At 43.9% G+C, this 19,080-nt stretch overlaps 1 protein-coding gene across 1 annotated transcript in view; it reads left to right on the top strand.

Moving 5' to 3' along the window:
- Nucleotides 1–14,982: 14,982 nt before the first annotated feature.
- The window catches only part of CD109 (CD109 molecule), an 87,937-nt gene continuing 83,839 nt past the window's right edge, over nt 14,983–19,080 (top strand). The window contains exons 1-2 of the mRNA XM_075414507.1: nt 14,983–15,053; nt 15,278–15,438. Coding sequence (XP_075270622.1) covers nt 14,998–15,053; nt 15,278–15,438 — 217 coding nt within the window. The 5' untranslated portion in view covers nt 14,983–14,997. The remainder of the gene's footprint in view (nt 15,054–15,277; nt 15,439–19,080) is intronic.

Below are 19,080 nucleotides of genomic sequence, written 5' to 3'. Positions count from 1 at the left end.
ACAGGGACTGACGGACAGAGCGACAGGAGGCCTGTCTCGACTGTTCTGAGGAAAGTTCCTCATATTCAGGACAAATCTCAGCAGGCGAATGGCGCCTTCCCTTCCCCGGGCCGCCTGCCGCTTCCGTGGCAGCCGCGGTGAGGCGGCGGCCGGCAGTGGGGGTCGAGTTTTGCTCTGGCAGAAGCTCTGGAGGCTGCGTGCCGCGAAGGAGTGCCAGGCGGGGGAATGCCATGCGTCGAGGCCTCCCTGGCACGGTAGCAGGCGGCCATGGTACAGTGACTGCTCATGGCTGCACGGGGACGAAGGCGAGCAGCTGCTTGGTGGCTGTGAACTGTGGCAGCCCTGTCTGGATTGGGAGAGACTCACAGTGCAGGTGTTGGGTTTTTCTATAACCACTAAAATGCTCGGTCACATGAGTGGCATTATAAGAATAAATTGCAGTATCTGCAGCACAGGACAGCTTTATTCTCTGTGTCTGCGCAGTGCCTGATAGCTGGAGTGAGGCCTTAAAATGCACCAATATAAATGAATAAACAGCGTAGCATATGTAACTAGAGCTTATTCTCTCAGAACTGGTGATTTTCAACCTCTCAAAGCTAACGACACTTTTACAGGCTTTAGTTTTACAGGCTCTTACATGGGAGCCTATCTCTGCTCACGTGTGCCCTTGCCAGGGCTGAGTGCTGAGTCATTTTGATGATCCTGCTGGTCACCCGCTGAAACCCTTGGCTTTGCTAGATGCCCGTGCCATCAGTGTAGATAAATGCCTGGAACATTTTGCATGCTGGAAAAAGGAAGAACATAAAAGATTCCTGGCAGCATATTCATCTATATAATTTCTCACAAGGTAAACGTACTGATTTTGCAAGTATGAATAGAATGACTGCGGCGGTGTGCCAGTCATACAGTATTACATCTGTATGAACATATGAAGCAAACCAGGATTTCGGTTCTGCTTCTGAAATTTAGCCTAAGAGTGTCTTCTGTGAGTCAAAACTTACCTGGAAGTTACTCTTCTATCCAATATGACAGAATGAAAGCCAGTTGCTTTATTCTGACAAAACATACATCAAAAATATTTTGCAACATTTGATGACAAGTGGAGATGTGGTTTGTAGCACCTGAGGATGGTAGCTTTGCGTTTTACACGTGCTGTACCGTTCTTGGCCTTTCTGTTCATACCACCACCATACCATACAGCCCAGAGTGCTGCACCCTGCCCATGAGGAAGGAAGTCCTGGCGTGTACGGACCAGGACTCATGTGCTGCACAGGGTCATGAGTATGATCACTTCCATCCATAGCCTGAACCGCAAGCTCTCACTAGACTCCTCTCATCATAGCACAGGGAGGGCAGGGGACTTCGGGGGCTGCAGCAATCAACAAAGCTTTTCCTAGGCTTCCTCTTTTTTTTTACCCCTCATTTCTTCTCACTAAGGCAGATTGTATCTTAAATCTACCTACACTCTCAGTATGACATAATGCCAACAAACCTTGCAATAGCAAGGAACGTGGATGTCTCTGCCCTGCTGCCTCCTTCTTGGATCTCGCAGACCCTCACTGGTGACTGGATCTTCCTCTCTCAGTGACATGCTGTACCAAGAACAGCTTGATTGCGACGCTGCAGCCCCAGAGTCAAAAGGTGACACCCATAAATATAGATTGCGAGGCTGCAGCCCCAGAGTCAAAAGGTGACATGCATAAATACAGATTTAGGAGTGTGTGAGGAGCACTGACCTTTGCCACAGCAGATAAGAACATCATTCCTTATTCCCTGGAGGCTGATTTTGTGTATAGCTGTACATAAACATGCATGGTTTGCCTCTGGCCAGCCTACCAGGCAAGGCTGGTTCTCACCTGCGCTCTGTTCTGCCAGGCTCTGTGTCATAGTTGTGATGCAGTCCTGATGTGAAGTACTTGAAGTATTTTCTGTCTTAATTTCTTTTTTTTTTTTCTAAAAAGGACTGTTGTTTGTATTCAGCTGCTTTTGCCCTGGTTACTTTCAGTGCTGGATGCAGCTATGCTCTGTGCTAGGCTAAGGAGATGGGGGACAGCACTGCTGAGCACCCCGCTTCTGTTGGCATCTGGCTCCGCAGCACCAGAGAGGACAACAGCGGAGGTTTGCACTTCCTTCCCTAAATCCCACCCTGACATTTCACATAAGCAAGCTACGAAGACATGCTGCAGCACTTCTCGTGTAGAGCAGCAGATGGCTCTCTTTCCTCAAGTCTTACTGGGAAAATGTTGAGGCTTGCTTAGAAAATGAAGAAGGTGGCCCAGGAAAATCTATCTGTAGTGCTAACCTAAGTCACAGCATTCCCTCAGAGAGCAAGACAATGTGTCTTCTGTTAGGTTACGAAGTTTCATAGAATATAATTAAAAAGTTCTTTGTTTCTGGTTTCCCACATGATTTATCAGTCTTTTTTTTATTAGTATTACAATATACCAGTATTTATTTATGCCCTTTTTTAAGAACCTGACTTTCAACATCTTGTTTTTCAAGACAAACAGAAGAAAGAAGCAGAGAAATACAGCTCGTACTCGCAATATAAGAATCATCTAGTTATTCTTAAATAACTGGAAGTAACATACACAGAGTTCGGGGAGTAAAGATAGAAATACTCACTTTAAATTTGTCTGAGTCTCCTCATATGCAGTATAGTATACAGCATTTTTATGTTGTAAATGCCTAACCAGAATATTTATGTTTTAGATGGATAATTTACAAAATGGAGAAATAGAAAGTTAAGGTATCAGGTCATTTGGACAAGAAAAGTAGATCTGCATATGCAAAAAATTTCTCAGGTTTCCCACAGGATAGCAAGTTACAGTCAGTCAAAAAGGACAACAGTTATGATGCCTTGAGATATGCAGTCCTGCTACTGTAGACCTGAATACAAAATTGCTACTAAATCATGCATGAGATGATGCTGACCAAATCAGAAATGGTTTATCTGACTCTGGCAGTACAATGTGTTTTCATTTGTCTAGAAATACTCTGTCTGCTGCAAATGCCTCGGGGCTCGCTGTTGCCAAGGATATTCTTGCCTGGGCCTTTATGTTGGGAGGGGAGACATTCATCATGCCCACTCTTCTTATCATTTCTTAGCAGAGGCACACCATGCAGTTCAATTTTTGGCATTGGCCATGACAGCAGAAAGCTTAGGACTGTCCTTGGTCAGCAGCATTGCTTTCATATCAAAGAAAGGAAGCACATATTGCGTCCTCTACAAAGTACTCATCTGGGTTATGTGGCAGCACTCAACTAGATTCAGGGAAGTGACTTAGGCTTTGTATTACTTAAATTTCAGTGTTGTGATAGCCAGTGGAAGTATAGGTTGGAAATATAGGCAATCTTGGTGTCTAGATTCCCGTTCTTAAACATATTCTTCCTAAAGGAAATGGAACTAGCTATGATGCTGGACATTTCCTATTAAACAGCTGGCCTGTGTTCAGGACACTCATCTGTATGTGGAAGCACAGATTCACATTTCTCCTCTGGCAGCAGCATTTAGTTTTACCTCTGCAGTGAATACTGAACCGGTGGGCTTTGGGGATTCCTCTTTCTTTTTAATGATAGTTGCTTCCTCATCTATAGAAGCCATGAATGTCCTTAAGGTAAAGAAGAGATTCCCCATTAGCACTGCTCCTCAGTCCTGTGGATGAGTTCTGTATTTGCCTGATTGGTGGCTTTAAATGCTTTGCCATGGATATATGGACTTCTAAGAGATGTGCAAGATCCCACTAAGAGCAATTCTTCTGTCAATGGGCTTACAAAAACATATGAATAGCTATAGTGCGTCAGATCAATGGTCCATTTCCCTTAGTATCCTGTCTCTCACAGTAGTAAATAGCGAATGCTGAGGGAAGGACATGTACAGATCAAACATAGGGTGATACATCCTCTGAATAGTCTCTGCATGTTTGAATACACTGACTGGTGACTCAGGCCCTTTCTGAGCTGGATGTGGTACCTCTGTACTCAGCAGTCCCAGACAGATTTGTCTGTCATGAATTTATGCTGTCTGTTTTTTAATCCATGTAAAATTCTGTATCCACGTGCAAGGAGTTCCACAGCTGAATTATATGCTACGGACAGGGGTATGCCTTCATAGTCTTACACTAAGCATGCTCTGAGAATAAATGCTTATCTTCTGAATCCCTGGTGAGGACTTACTGCTCCCGGTGTACGTGCCTAGCCATAGAAACATTGGCTTTTAAGGCCTTTTACTAGTGGAGAGTCAGGTGCTGAAATATTAGGGATTTACAGGTTTGGAGGTATATTTTATGAATTCCAATGGACTGCATAAGTGTTGGACTTACACTTTCAGCTGTGAAACACAGCCGTCTTGTGAAACCATGTCTTTGCACCTGCCTAGTGCCAGGCTAGAATGATTCTTTCAAGAGTTTCCACCCCATGATGTGGTGCATTATAATATGGCCATGTTGATGCTGTTCACGTCTGTGGCAAAACAAAATTATTCTGAGTTACCCTGTTGTGAAAAATGGAATGATGAGGATAAAAGATGCTGGTATCTCACAGGGTATCTCGATAGAGTTTTGTCCTGTTCCAGCTGGGAAAGCCCATTGGCAAATTGATTGGTAACTGAATTTGCCTGGAAGTGCCCAAGACCGTGCTGCAGCTGTCATTTGAGTGTTTTCTAACTCTTTCTTTGAATGCAGACTCTGTAGTGAAAGTTAATGATAAAGCTTTTTAAAGATATTTCCAGTGGTGAGGAAGCTTTACCTAATCTTAGAAGAGCTGATATGTACAAGCTTGCATTATGCATAATGGTGAGAGATCCTGAAAAATATGTTTCTCTTGTCAATAACTAAGTAAATAATTTTTGCAGAGATCTCAGAAAGCTGGATGGAACCTGTCACGCAGGACAGGATAATGTGCTTTTTTGTGCTCAAGGAACACTATATGCCAGTTAAGGTAAGAACCTGTGAATTAAGTACTTAATAACTGGTAGTCTCATGCATAACAGTGAATTGAGGAGACTTGAAAACGTGTGTGATAGTGTGAGATCCCTTAGACTGGTTGGGATCAGAATATCAGAAAATAACTTTACTAATTTTTACCAGCAGGTGTCTAAGGAAGACATAAGTCTGAAGATTCTTAGTTGTTTGGTATCTAGCAAAAAGAAGCAAAGCTTCTTGGAACAATAAAGACACATCTACTTTGATGCTGATTTGAAAGCTTGAATTTTGAAAGAGAAAATGCAATCCTAACCTCGGGATTTGGAAAGTAATATAAATGTTTAAACTCAAAAATTCTCATCTAAGTAGGGCAACACATCCCCTATGAACTCTCAGTTTCTTGGTGAGGTTGTTTTTTTGTCTTACCCTACACTTCAGATAGCTGCAGTTCTTTCTGTCTAGCATGGAAAAGTCTTCTCCAGTCTTTCATAACTTTCATATATTCTCTAAATACCCTACAAGTATTTTTCCTTTTATTTGCTGTGAGGACATCAAGCCTCAAGGGCCAGAATTTTTTAAGATAGATGTAAAGTATATCTCTGCTTTCTTTGCGACCCATGTCACGGAGTAAACCCTGGCTTGACTTGGTGTCAACACATCCACATTTCTCAGGACCAGTCTTGGGACAGCCTGGCCATTGAATGTCAGTTGGATCGAATCCTGGCCTGATGCCTGTCAAATAATCCTTGGTACCTGCTCACTCAGAGCTCTCTCCAATGTGCAACACATACCATACTGCCATACCTTGCTGAGAAAGCTGAAACAGTGATATGGTGGTATGTGCATATGACGCTCTGCTTCCTTACAGGCAATTCTCATTTTGATTGCATTATGCAGAAGGGCTCGTTGTCCTATTGCCAAACTTCTTTTAGTAGAGAAGGGGAAACATAGCAGCAGTAATTACTGCAGTCATTTAAATAGCAAACTGGTTGTGGTTTACGTTATTTTAATTAAGATGAAAATGCATGAGCATTGCAGCTAAGCATAAGTAAAGTGCAGTTGGAAAACGTTAACAGCTCTGTTTCAGACATGGTAAGGAATGTTATTCCAAACTCCTGAGCTCTGTATCATCTAACCATCAGGTTTTGCAGTCTCAGTCCTTGGAGATTTTCAAGATCATTCTGGATAAAGCCCCAAGTAACCTTGTCTGACCTTATTGCTCACCCTGGTTTGAACAGCATACTGGATTAGATGACCTCCTGAGCTCCCTTCCCCTGAAGTTTCCTCTGGTCCTGTGATCCTGTGACCCCTCTCGGCAGTAGAAAATATCATGTGCACTAGGTGTCTTAAATACAATTTGTTTGTTTGTTTTTTTAATATCCAAAGTAAATTACTGCTGAGGAACAAAACAAGAAGAAAAGAAGAAACTCTCAGAACTGCTGTTAGTGGTCAGAAAAATCACAGGGTGACTCTTTAGTCTAAAAACATGGCTAGGAGGCCTTGGAAAGTTGTCCAATATAGGACACATTTCAGGCATATGACAGCAATTTCCAAACATTCAGTTGCTGCAGTAAGGTTTGGAAAGATGTAGCTCTTGGGTCCACACCCTCTTCATTTAAATAAACACGACTGCCGCTTTGGGTGGTTGGCAGTGGAACAAACAGTTGCTTTTTGAATAGTGTGAATGAATATCCTATAGTGGCATTACTCAAGGGCTGAGTGTGTTTAGACATTGGCTTATTCGGTGGCTTGAAACATGAAACCTTTACTCAGGTCCTTCTTAATCACTGAGATCGGACTCCTAACTCTCCCTCCTTTCCTGCAGGCAATATGTGGTAAGAGTTAGTCCTCAGGGAGGTACAACTGGTATTTACCGCTGTCTAAACTAAACACAAAGTTATGTGCTAGTTTTATAAATAGTTTGAGTGTATTTTTAAAAAATAATTCTTAATCACTTCTGTCTATAGAAGCCATTTTAGCTACTACAGAAACTGATTCTGTAAGAGACAACTTGCATAACATGAGGTTGATTCGCATGTTACGTGATTGTCAAATGGATGTCATCTAAAATAGAATGGAGGTTCTGAGCAGTTTTACCTACATAATTAAAGTCTACCTACCGCTACTCTAAACAACTATTGCTTCTTGATACCACAGTGGAATTTGTTGGAAAGTGAAGGATTTTATTTTTCCTTTTTTTTTTTAGATTTACGAGAAGAGACAGACTAAACTTCAACACGGTCACAATTTTAGCTTTTGACCAATTTCCAAGCAGGAAGTTTTGCATTCATTTTTAGAAAAAAAAAAAGCTGCCCTGCAAGAGATCACATCCTACAAAAACATTTAATTTTAAGAACTACTTCTAATTCTGTCTTCTTTTTTCTGGTGTTGGCCTTTTCTGGACATGCCAAGATGGAGGAAACCAGGATTGAAATAGTATAGTCTCCACCACTCCTAGGTGCTTTTCTTGTTAATTCTATTTAATTTTCTTGGGAGCGGATCCCTGCTCTGTCCTTTCTGGGGTACTTTCATCTCTCTGTGTATGATTTTGGTCCCTCGGCTCAAGAGCAGCCTCATGGATTTTCATCATGCTGGCTGGAGATCCCCTAGCTTGATCTTCTGTATGCCATGGAGTACAGAATTTCAGCAAGTCGCCCCTCTCTTTAGCCTAATGACTTGGGTTAGACTTTCAAAAAGTCACTCAGGTTTGATGGGAAGACGTAAAATGAAGCAGCAGCCACCAGTGCTCAGAAAGCTAATCTCTGTTGTTAGTATGTGCCTCATTTCTAATTTCATTTGATTGACTTTAATGTCTGATCATTAGTTCTTTTTACACTTTTCTCCCATAGACTAGTATCTGTTATTTTCTTCCTATCAAAGTGTCATGGAGGCCCCTCTCTGATGAGGTAAAATATGCACCTCTTTAGTCTGTTGGTTTAGGGCATTGTCTCCACACCTTGACTTACTTTTGTATAAATTGTGGGAGAGGAGGTTTGTCCACATTATGAATTGCTCTCAGGTCAGTCTGCTTTAGAAAGGAAGCTGCCTCTGCCTACACGGATACACTGGTCTGTAAAACAGACTGCTGTACTAAAATCCCCTTTTTTATGGGTAGATGAACATCGTAAATAGCTGTTACAGAAACACACATTCATTAAAAAATCTGCCAGTTTTAATGTACTTAATTAAAAGTGAAGTTACAATGTACAAGTGCATGTACTCCAGAGTGCTGTGATATACTACTCTGTGACACTATGGAAACACCAGTTTTAGAAATTCATTTTTTAAAAGCTGTAATTTAAATTTTCAGTTTAATTGTAGGCCATAGACTAAGATAATTGAATCCTCAGGGAATTCTTACCTTCTTTAAAATGAAATAGTGTTAATGTGTGCTAAGTTGTTTAATAAAAATGAGGTTTTTCTTGGCCTTTTAAGCAGTATTTGCAATGAGGAGGGGTTGCATTGACCTTTTGAAAACCCTCAGAAAGCAAAGGGAATAAGGGCAGCTAAGAGAAAACGATTAATGAATCTTTGTAAATGGAATTTCGTCACATACAATAGTAAAAAATACGGCCCTAGGAAAACAGATTTTTGAGGACAACCTGTCATAATTTGTAAAAATTTTTAACTTCTCTCACTTTCATAAAAACAGCCTGTTTGTACATGCTTTAACATGCCCCTACTGTATGGTTGAACATTTTAGAATCAGACAAAAATGCTAAAATAAAATAAAATTAGGGTGTAACTTCTACTTTGCAATGAAAAAGGGGTTACCTGAACCTGCTTCTTAAATGTTCTGCTCATATGTATCAAATAAGATACACTATATCAATCAAAGTTAGGGGGCTAAGTGCAGCAAATAATGCAAGAAAAATCAGTTCTTTATATCAAAGTAACAGACATTTGAGCGAGGTGGAGGATACAATTTTGAGTTCTGACTCACTGAAGGCAATGATTTCAGTGCCATTGATTTCTGTAAAGCCAAGAGTCTACTTCAAGGATACCTGCAGATGAAATCTGAAAATTCAGCTATATGTAAAAACCTGTTACAGATACTATAACTACTTGCACCTTGGAGGACCTTCAGCACATCAATAACAAGAACATAAGGTCATTTTGCAGTAATTTGTTATGGTTCTCTGAGATCCATCAACTGCCAGGAACTATTGTTCTGGGAAAAAACAGAGGGCAAGGTCCTAGTTTTCATTCCATTATGGTCCTTCTGCACTGCCTAGTCAGTTCAACAGGGCTGTAAAGCCAGGGAACTTGGTAACAGAGGATTATCTTTGCTGTATGAGAACTCCTAGTTATATCATTTGTAGATTTGCTCTGCAGACTTTCATATTTCCCATAGTATAATTTTGTCATTCCTTCTTTAACTCCCTTTCTTTCTGAATCATTTCTAAGCCACATGAAGTCTTAACCATGATGTCCTTCTACATTTGATGCATTTCCTAAAAGGCAGTGTTTTACTCTGTTGAGGTATTCCAAAGCACGCATTTAATATAATGCAATAATATAATATTTATGGATTTGATCACATTAATTTTTTATGGGTATAGTTAAAATGTGTGCAGGTATTTTAATAATAAAAATTAAAATATTATGAAAATATAAACATATATTTCCAAGATAATAAGATCTTTCTAAGATAGATTAACAAAGCAGCAGCTTTTCTCCTATTTGGACACTGCTTGCTTGTTTTTGTGCCACCCTTTGAACAAATAGAAACAAAATCTGATACCTTCAAACAGGCCCTGATGCAAAGCTTGTCAAAATTAATGTCTATCTTTAGGTTTGATTCATTGAATACTGAGTGAGCACACTTAAGCTATAGTCATTTTACACGCTCTAGAGATAACACGACACATTTCAACTACTTGTCTTGATTCCCTGTTTAGATATTTAATAGAAATTTTAGGATGGGATTCACTTGATTCATTTAGAAGGCCACTTTTGAATGTCTGCTCATTCAAACATTAGTATCTTAACGAGTCATATAAATCTGGTCTGAAAAGTGCCTACTTTGCTCCATTGCCTATGCAGCGAATGTACATAACTAGCTGTAGACAACTGCAGAGTCCAGATCTGGCCAGGTGAATCCTACCCACTATGCCTGGAGTAACAGTTCAAGTTGAGAGTGAATTTTCAAATAACATTAGTTATCAAGAGAGATGTCTTCAGGTACTAGGAAAAAAGGTCGTAATTGCAGTGCAGACCAGATTTTCATGAAACTCCACCCTGATAGCCCAGGGCAAGTTTCAGTGCATGGCACCACCCTTCGTCAGCATAGTGTAAAACGTTTTGACACGTTCAACCATCAGAACCAGCATCAGAAGTGTTACTACTGAGCACTGGTCGGTGAAGTGGATCGAGAACTGGCTGAATGGCAGAACTCAGAGGGTTGTCATCAGCGGCGCTGAGTCTAGTTGGAGGCTGGTAACTAGTGGTGTCCCCCAGGGGTCAGTACTGGGCCCAGTCTTGTTTAACTTCTTCATCAACGACCTGGATGAAGAGTTAGAATGTACCCTCAGCAAGTTTGCTGATGACACCACACTGGGAGGTGTGGTAGATACACCAGAAGGCTGTGCTGCCATTCAGCGTGACCTGGACAGGCTGGAAAGTTGGGCAGAGAGGAACCTGATGAGGTTCAACAAGGGCAAGTGCAGGGTCCTGCACCTGGGGAGGAACAACCCCATGCATCAGTACAGGCTTGGGGTGGACCTGCTGGAGAGCAGCTCTGCGGAGAGGGACCTGGGTGTGCTGGTGGACAACAAGTTGACCATGAGCCAGCAGTGTGCCCTGGCTGCCAAGAAAGCCAATGGGATCCTGGGGTGCATCAAGAAGAGTGTGGCCAGCAGGACGAGGGAGGTTCTCCTTCCCCTCTACACTGCCCTGGTGAGGCCTCATCTGGAGTACTGTGTCCAGTTCTGGGCTCCCCAGTTCAAGAAAGATGAAGAGCTACTCGAGAGAGTCCAGCGGAGGGCTACGAGGATGGTGAGGGGACTGGAACATCTCCCCTATGAGGAGAGGTTGAGGGAACTGGGCTTGTTCAGCCTGAAGAAGAGAAGGCTGCGAGGGGACCTTATAAATGCCTACAAATATCTGAAGGGTGGGTGTCAGGAGGATGGGGCCAAGCTCTTTTCAGTGGTGCCCAGTGACAGGACAAGGGGCAATGGGCACAAACTGAGGCACAGGAAGTTCCGTCTGAACATGAGGAAGAACTTCTTCCCTCTGAGGGTGACGGAGCACTGGAACAGGCTGCCCAGGGAGGCTGTGGAGTCTCCTTCTCTGGAGATATTCAAGACCCGCCTGGACAAGGTCCTGTGCAGCCTGCTGTAGGTGACCCTGCTTCGGCAGGGGGGTTGGACTAGATGACCCACAGAGGTCCCTTCCAACTCCTACTATTCTGTGATTCTGTGATTCTGTGATTCACTTCTGGGAGAGCTTTCTATCCTGTGCTGCTGTCAGTTCTTTCTAGCAAACACAAATTCTTCAGGCTTATGTTGAAGCAAGGAATGTGCCCTCCTACTGCCACGGAATGATCTTCTACCCACCTGTTTTTAGTATTCGCTATAATTTTTGTCCATTCGCTGTGAGTAATAAAACAGACTTTTGCTTCCTTCCTGGTTCCATGAGCTGCTGAATCACAGTTTCTGCTAGGACCTCATCCAAAGCCTATTGAAATTAATTAAAAGACTTATCCATCCCCTAAATGAGCTTTGTTGCAGGCCTTGAGTTCAGTGATGCATAAGGCTACCGGCTAAGCTTTTGAAGACAGAGTATTGTACTGGAAGAGACTATAGCGATCTTCTAGTTCAAATTTCCACATAACATAGCTCTTCAGATTTCCATGAATTTGCCTCATTTCATGGAAACACACTTTGTTTGTACCACAGTCTGGTTGAATGCCTGCTAAATCCAGCTGAATGTCTGGCCAGCCAAGTTCACCGTCTAATGCTAAAAGCAGGACAGGGCATTGACCATTCAAGTCCTTGCTGTCGTAATTTTTGTTGAGATTTTTCCCCAGTACTTTAAGTACTGTAGTGCTTAGGTTTTTACATTTAACAACAGTACTATTTTCTGCATGTGATATTAGAGAAAAGCAGACCTGGCTGTGCTTGAGTTTATTTCCAGCCAATCTTCATACAGTAAGTAGTGCTTGCTAGGTGCTGCGATCCTTCTTATTTACCAAGGCAGAGGTTGCTTTCTGGACTCATTAAGGAACGATTCCTGTTCTCTGTATTTACTTAAACACATTTTTACTTTGAAAATACCTAGGCTGCAACTCAAAGGTGTGATTTCAGCTGATACTGATCCATATATTTGGGCTAGGCTTAAACTAAGTTGTATAGCAACAGACAATAGTACAGCTGTTAGCTGCCTGAGACTGTAGCCAGTGGCGCAGATGACTTCGCAGCCTTTGCAGGCTCTGTTTGTAAAAGACCATGAAAGATTAGCAAAATTAGGGTCCTGGGGAGCCGTGAAGCTGGTAAAAGTGGAATTTTTGTTATGGTGACTTATTGCAGATGGGTGTAAAACTTGAGTCTGGTAATGCTTGCTTAACTCCAAAACGTGAAAATTGAACAGAGAGGGATTTTTCAGGTAGCTTCCCTGGTTGGCATGCCGAACACAGCAACAACCTGTTCTGCCTCCCAAATTGTGTCTGCAGAGTATCCCCTTCACTGGCTTGGAGCAGTTGGAGATTATTAAATCCTTTCATACTAGGTTATACTCTTTCAAAATTATTCCCAATGTGCAGAGGTCAGGTCCAAAACAAATTTCCCTCACATGGTGATCTCAGTAAGTTGCAGTGCGGTTCCCTGCTTCCAGTTTTGTGCACAAATTAGTCTCTCAGGTGTTTGTCAGAGACAGGCATTTAAAACCTACTTAGGCCTGAGACACTGCCAAAAGGTTGTTTCTATGGTCTTGAAAATGTTGTGTATCCTGGCTAAGGTCTTTTCTTTAGTTAAACTCAGATCTCCTAGCAGTTTAATACGGCTGTTCTGGGTGGACAGGTATTTTTTAGCTAAGGATGTTTTGTGCCCTCTAACAGAAGCCAGTGGGTGTGCAAAAATTTTCAAATCTTGCTGCCCCTAAGCTTAATTTGACCAATTTAGGACAAACTGAAGTGCTGCTTGTTTTTGTTTGAGTCTGACCTAGATCAAACTAAACAGTGACATGTAACTGCATAACGAAACCCTAGTGTAGACAACCATAAATGGAAATGAGCAGATTAACAGAGTGCAGGGGAGTGTAACAGTCCTGTAATCGGTAAGGTTGCATGATGAATTGTGCTTACCTGACACACAAGTCAAGTCCAACAGAACATTTTAACAGTTAGTGAGCGTGGATAGGATATTGGCTTAGCCCAGGTCTCTATGTTTATTTTCCAGTTACTCCTGAGTCATTTTTATTCTTTGTATGCAGAGAAATGCGTGGAGGAAGCTTGAGATACGTGGTGTAGTTATAGTATACACTGGCCATAGGATGAAGTTGGCTGAAGATTTCCTGATTTCACCTCGTATCTGCTTGTGAGCAGTTTTGTATCTACATACTGTGCTGATAGATGCTTGTGGGCTATGTTGCAAACGGAGCCGCTGAAACAAGCTGCATAAGAATGAAACCCCTCTCCAGAAAGAGCTGTATGGCACAGGCTGCTAATGGTCTTTTGGGCTACATCCATGCTGATGAATTAAATAGTGCCAGCAAACATTCTTGGGACTGAAAGCTGATTGTCTCTACCCTCATGTTGACCTTGGCATGGTTTTGCCCTGGCCAGCAAGTGCTCACTTGAAAAATTCCTGGTGCGGTTTGGGGGTTAGTGTGGACCATACCCAACGGGAACTTTGGATGTGGCCACCTTGTGTTGGAGACGAAGAGACCGGATTAGTATTGACAGGTATGGTGGAGTGCCAGCTGGGGCCAGTGCCGGAGACCGGAAAGATGTGTACTGTGAGTAGCTTTACTGTGTGGGGCTGGGGTCCTCGGGATGCAGCACCACCGTAAGCGCTTTTTCCTGCCATCTCCAAGAAAAAGGAGTGGCAGTGACTGTTTATCATCTTCCCTGCCTGTTTCTCACAAGCAATGAGTTAGGGACTTACAAATAAAAGCAAACACCTCCCAGCCTTTGCCTCACCACGCACCTTTGGCAGGTGAGGAGCCGCAAAGACTGACCTTCCAGGCATCAACTGTGGTTGCTGTAACATCGCTCCTTCCATAGTCTACAGACGTGGCACCCTCTCTCCTGTCACGGCAAAGACTGGCACTCCAAAAGAAATCAGCAGAGGTATGAAAACCTACAAAAGCAGTTTTGGAAGATGAGAAAAGACAGCATGAGTGCCTGGGATACTGTCAGAGGACAGTGTTTATGTACATTTACTGTTCGTATCTGATTTTCGTACGCACGAAGCACGATGCCTCTGTTCAGGGCTGTCGCTGACTCTATTTTGTCTGCATGACACAGCTTGGAAGCCGCCAGCCCAGCACTTCCGAAGAGACAAGGCTTCAAGAACCGGGTGGAGTTTCCAAAACGTGTTAGTCTTGTGCCGGGATGAAAGAATTCAGATGAACCAAAACATCGTTCGACGTGTCTACTCTACACAGGAGCAGCATCTCACCGGAGCTGCCCCAGCGCACTTCGTGGCCGCTGTTACGATGAAGATGCGTGTGCTAAGGGTGAAGATGCACACGCAGACACGACCTCGTGTCACAGACCCCGGGCACGGAGGGCAGCGCGGCCAGCGCTGCGTTACCGATCGGCTCACGCTGAGGCAGCTCCGCGGCCCCTCGGATTCCTGCCGGCGCGGTCCTCCCCGCTCGGACCCGGCCCCGTTCCCGGAGCCCCAGGCCGGCGCGCCCGGCAGGCTCCCGGGGCCGCTCCCGCCCCTCCAGCGCGGAGCCTTCGCGGTGAACGGGCGGTTCCCACCCCCCCGACCCCGGGCTGGCTTCGGGAACGCCCCCGCGGCCTCTCCCTTCCCGCCCCCGCCCGCCGAGGCACCTCCCGCCCGGCCCCGGCCCGGCCCTGCGCACAGCGGCGGACCGGCCGGGCTGCGGGCAGCGCGCACGGAGCGCCATGGCGCGGAGCCGCCTCCTCCTCCTCCTCCTGTGCTGCGGCTCCGCGGCGGCCGGGTGCGTGGGGTCGGGGCGGCCGGGGGCGCGGGGCCCGCCTGGCAGCCTGCGCGGGGAGCGGGCGGAGCGGCGCTGCCTGCTCCCCGTCCCGCAGCGCGGGGGGAGCGGGCATCGCCCCCGGCCGCCGGGAGGGCTCCGCGGCGGGCGCCGCGCGTTACCGTGCGGCCGCGGGTTACTGTGTGGCGGGGGTCGCGTTTCACGCTCTGCCCTCTCGGGTTTTCCAGACCCGCGTTCCTGGTGGCGGCTCCCTGGAGCATCCGGCCCGGAGCGAACGTGACGGTTGCGGTAGCCGTGCTACCGGGTAGCCCAGCGCCGGTCACCGTCAGGGGAGAGGTGATCAGAGATAACGAGACCATCTTGAGCGGGGAGGCGGTCTTTGAGAAAGGTAAGGGTGAAGGGATTTAGATTTGCCTTCTCGCACAAAGATTTTGCTGCTCCCGAAAATGTCACAGCTTCTAAACGGTACTGAAATAGGAACTTTGTTTTAGCGAGTAGGAATCGCTTATGGGAAAATAATCTTCTGCTCTGCTGGCGCTGTGTGCAGGTGGGCAACCCAGCTGGGCAGCCAGTGGCTGCATGGGTGTGCTAACTCGTAAGCTCTAAAAGTAATCAGATGTTAGCCAAGTGTGATGGATGTGGGGTTTCTGAGGAGCCAGGAGGTACCCTGGTCAATGTAGAGGGGCCACTGAAGAAGCAGAAGAGGTGCTTACTGGTAGGCTTGTTGTTAAGGTGCAAGGTGGAAGTGGGTGGGTGAATGGTAAGGGTGGAAAAACCAAGGTGGTGAATTATCTGGAGCTGGCTGCTTCTCATGCTCGAGAAAGGGAGGACCTGAGGACAGTAGGAAAGCGGAGACGACTGTGTCAGACACCGCTACTTGGAAGCTCTGCATTTGCAGAAAGAGAAATTTTTAAGGATCAAGAACTGAATTGTGGGACAGGTTGGGGATTGAAGGTAAGTAAATCACAGAAGAGGCTGATGTCGTGTATGCCTGCTGGGCAGCAGTAGAGGACGTGGTGGCAGTTCTGAGGAGTTGGAGAACTGAGGTATCCTGGTCACTGCTCCTTGTCATAAAGGCCAGCTGGGAACAGGGGCATAGAGATGTCCTGCCTGAGGTTTGCCCTCACGAGAAAGAAAAATTTGTCTCGATAATCTAGCTTTCAAACTGCTCTTAGTATGAGGCAATATAAATGACACAAGAACTCTAGCTTTTTTTTTGTCAAAAGTAGAGAGTTTGGGGGCAGTATGAGGTCCTAGAAAAATCTGCCCTGCTGTAATGTACTTTCTTCTTGATGGTGTCAACTGATTTTTCAGTTCACGTCTTATAGTTAATGTAGATGACTTAGTTGGAAGCATCACACCGTAGTTCGAAAGCCTTCATGGAAGCCCACCTCTCTTCACAGTCTGTAGAGAAGACTGAGGCATTGAGCGTGATGGATTGCATTTGACCAGATCAAAAAATTCGTGGCCCTGGGATGCAGAAAAGCATATCTGATCAAAACTCTTCTTGCTATTTCAAATATTCTGAAAAAGTTTTCCAGAACTATGCATGGGCAGATTTTAGGTCAGGTTGGATATTGTCTATCCACTCTTAATTTTATAGTGTTACCGGCTATACGTCCTCCAGCAGCCAGTGTAAAAGCACAAATCTGAGGCAAATTTCCTGTAGTGTTATTCCTAATTTAAAAAAAAAAAAAAGATTTAAAACAGGAATGAACACTTATATGCCTGATCTGTTAGTGTCCAAATCTAACACTAATAGTTGCGGTGATGTATGCCTAAGGCAGTTACTTTAGGAGGATGGGTGTGCTAGCACCTAAAATCTGCATGCAAGCAAAACAGACTGGCTGTCATGCATGCAGTCCTTAATCTTGAGTCTCCGTAACATACTACGTGCCATATTTAGATTTTGCTTATCCAAAAGTAGAGTTCAAGCCTACTGAACTAGACATAGCAGAGGATTCATCAGTGAACATGCTTATTCTGTGGGAAAAACAACTTTGATGTATTTATTATGTGATTAGTAGTGAGCTTGCCTTTTGAAGCTCACAGTTCCTCTTCGACCCTTTCCTGGCAGTATTTTCATACGAAAAAGCCCACCCCAAACCAGTTGATTTATTGTTTTTAAAAGAAAAACTGCCTTCTCCTTTTCTTCTTCTGATTGTACTGGCATTTTTTTCCTGTTTCTGTTCTGCTTAACATCAAGTTCAGTGAGCCTTGCATGCGTTTCAAACTGTCTGTTGTTGTCCTTTTCAACATTAAAAAGCAGACAAGCAACTGGTAATTTCAAGCGTGTGAAAATACGTGGATGTGTCTATCAGCACAGCATACAGAAAAATGTTTGACACTGGGAGTTGCCAAAGTCAGAGGGAATGGTGGGTGATCAGGAACAGGCATGACACTCCGTCAGATTGGATACAGTGAGGAAAAAGGAGAAATGCTGTAGTGCGTTGCTTGAAGTGCATGGATTTATTGTGTATTTTAGATCTTTTTCCTGTCTTGTAAATATATACTTGAATTTTCCATGCTTTTTTACTGTACAAATGGAACAGAAAAAAAGATGCTGTTCATGCAGTGTATTTCCTCTTGCAAAAATCTTAACATTTAGTATGTGGCCACCCATTCTTTGCAGTTATGTAATTTGTTAGTCATTTGTTCTCTGTGAGCAGATATGTAAGCAAAACTGTTAGGGGCCAGGAGCAAGAGAGCTGCCCTCTAACAGAGGACGTAGTGTTGAAGATGTGAGTCTGAAGGTGCTTCAAGGGTGGATCAGTTGTGAATGCAGTTACTCATAGAGAAAGCAGTTTGTCAGACAGTATTCTAAAGCTTTAAATTCTTCACTGAAGAACAAAAGAAGATAAAATATGTAGCAATATTGTCACTGTACAAGTTTAAGAATGTGACTGAAGGAAGACTGGGAAGGTTTTATTAGGCCAGCTGTTGCAGTGGAAGGAAAAAAAACAAACGTATCTCCAGGCATACAAAATCTTCTTTAAATGACATCATTGCTGCATATATTAGTGCCCAGAAAATGTTGCTTTATCAGTCATTTTGGCCTGTTAGGTAGAACAGAGTGGCTGATATAGTGGTATTATGGTTCCTGTGGTGCACATGAGTTTGATGAGTTTTATTGCCATGGGTCTATGCAAAGTAAGTATTAAGGGAGGCAGGGTGTAGCTGAAGTTGTTGACTATGCTGAATATCTGGAAAGCTGGAACCGATCGCCCGCCTTGGTTAGGCTGCATATTCTGTGGCACTGTTGCCTGAGCTGGCAACCATGCTCTGTATTTTTCCTTGCATGGTGGCAGCAAAAACAGGGGATTAACTGCTTTGAGAAAGTGACCTGACTGAAAAATAATGTTTTTATTTTTTTGATTTTTTTTTTAGATTGCCTGATTCGATGTGCGAATATTTGTGCTGACAGAACTAAGATGGATGCAGAGTTGGGAATTGGGTGCTGGGAGTAGAGACAGACTGAGGACTGCTTTTTTATTAGTGCTGTTTGATCTTGTAGGCCAAGCTCATTCGAGTGCCTAAGGGTGAGAGCTGTTACATACCTGTCTGACCAAGTGCATCTGCAATTGCTTGAAGTTAAGGATGCGCTCTTGTTCTTCAGCTGTAGCTTAGTATGGTACATGTGCTTGTCTTTAAATTTCTGAGCTAGTTCTGTAAAAGGATCTTGTTGAATTAGAGGCACAGTTATTTTTCCTTTATGTAATACAACTCCTGCTTTATAGACAAAATAGAGTGCTTGCCCTCTGACGGTTGATAAAAGATTTACTGTTTTAACATTACCAGAAGTGGAATTTTGATTTCTGAGTGATTCTTGACCTGTAGAGAAAGACTTTAGCAGTGGAGCTTAGTTCACATCGTTATCCTTTTTTTCGTAACAAAGGGAGAAGTGCCTGGTTTGCATTCTTTGGAGTGAGTGAGAAAGTGCACGCTCATTTCAAGAAGTGCTGATAATTTGAGCTTGGCTCAACATACCAGAATCCGAATGTACTGTAGCAAGGGCGATTCTTTGAGACCA

Source organism: Opisthocomus hoazin, chromosome 2 (genome assembly GCF_030867145.1).
Source record: "Opisthocomus hoazin isolate bOpiHoa1 chromosome 2, bOpiHoa1.hap1, whole genome shotgun sequence".
NCBI classification, from domain to species: domain Eukaryota; kingdom Metazoa; phylum Chordata; class Aves; order Opisthocomiformes; family Opisthocomidae; genus Opisthocomus; species Opisthocomus hoazin.
Note: the sequence above shows the minus strand (reverse complement) of the source record. Positions and strands in the feature narration are given on the sequence as shown.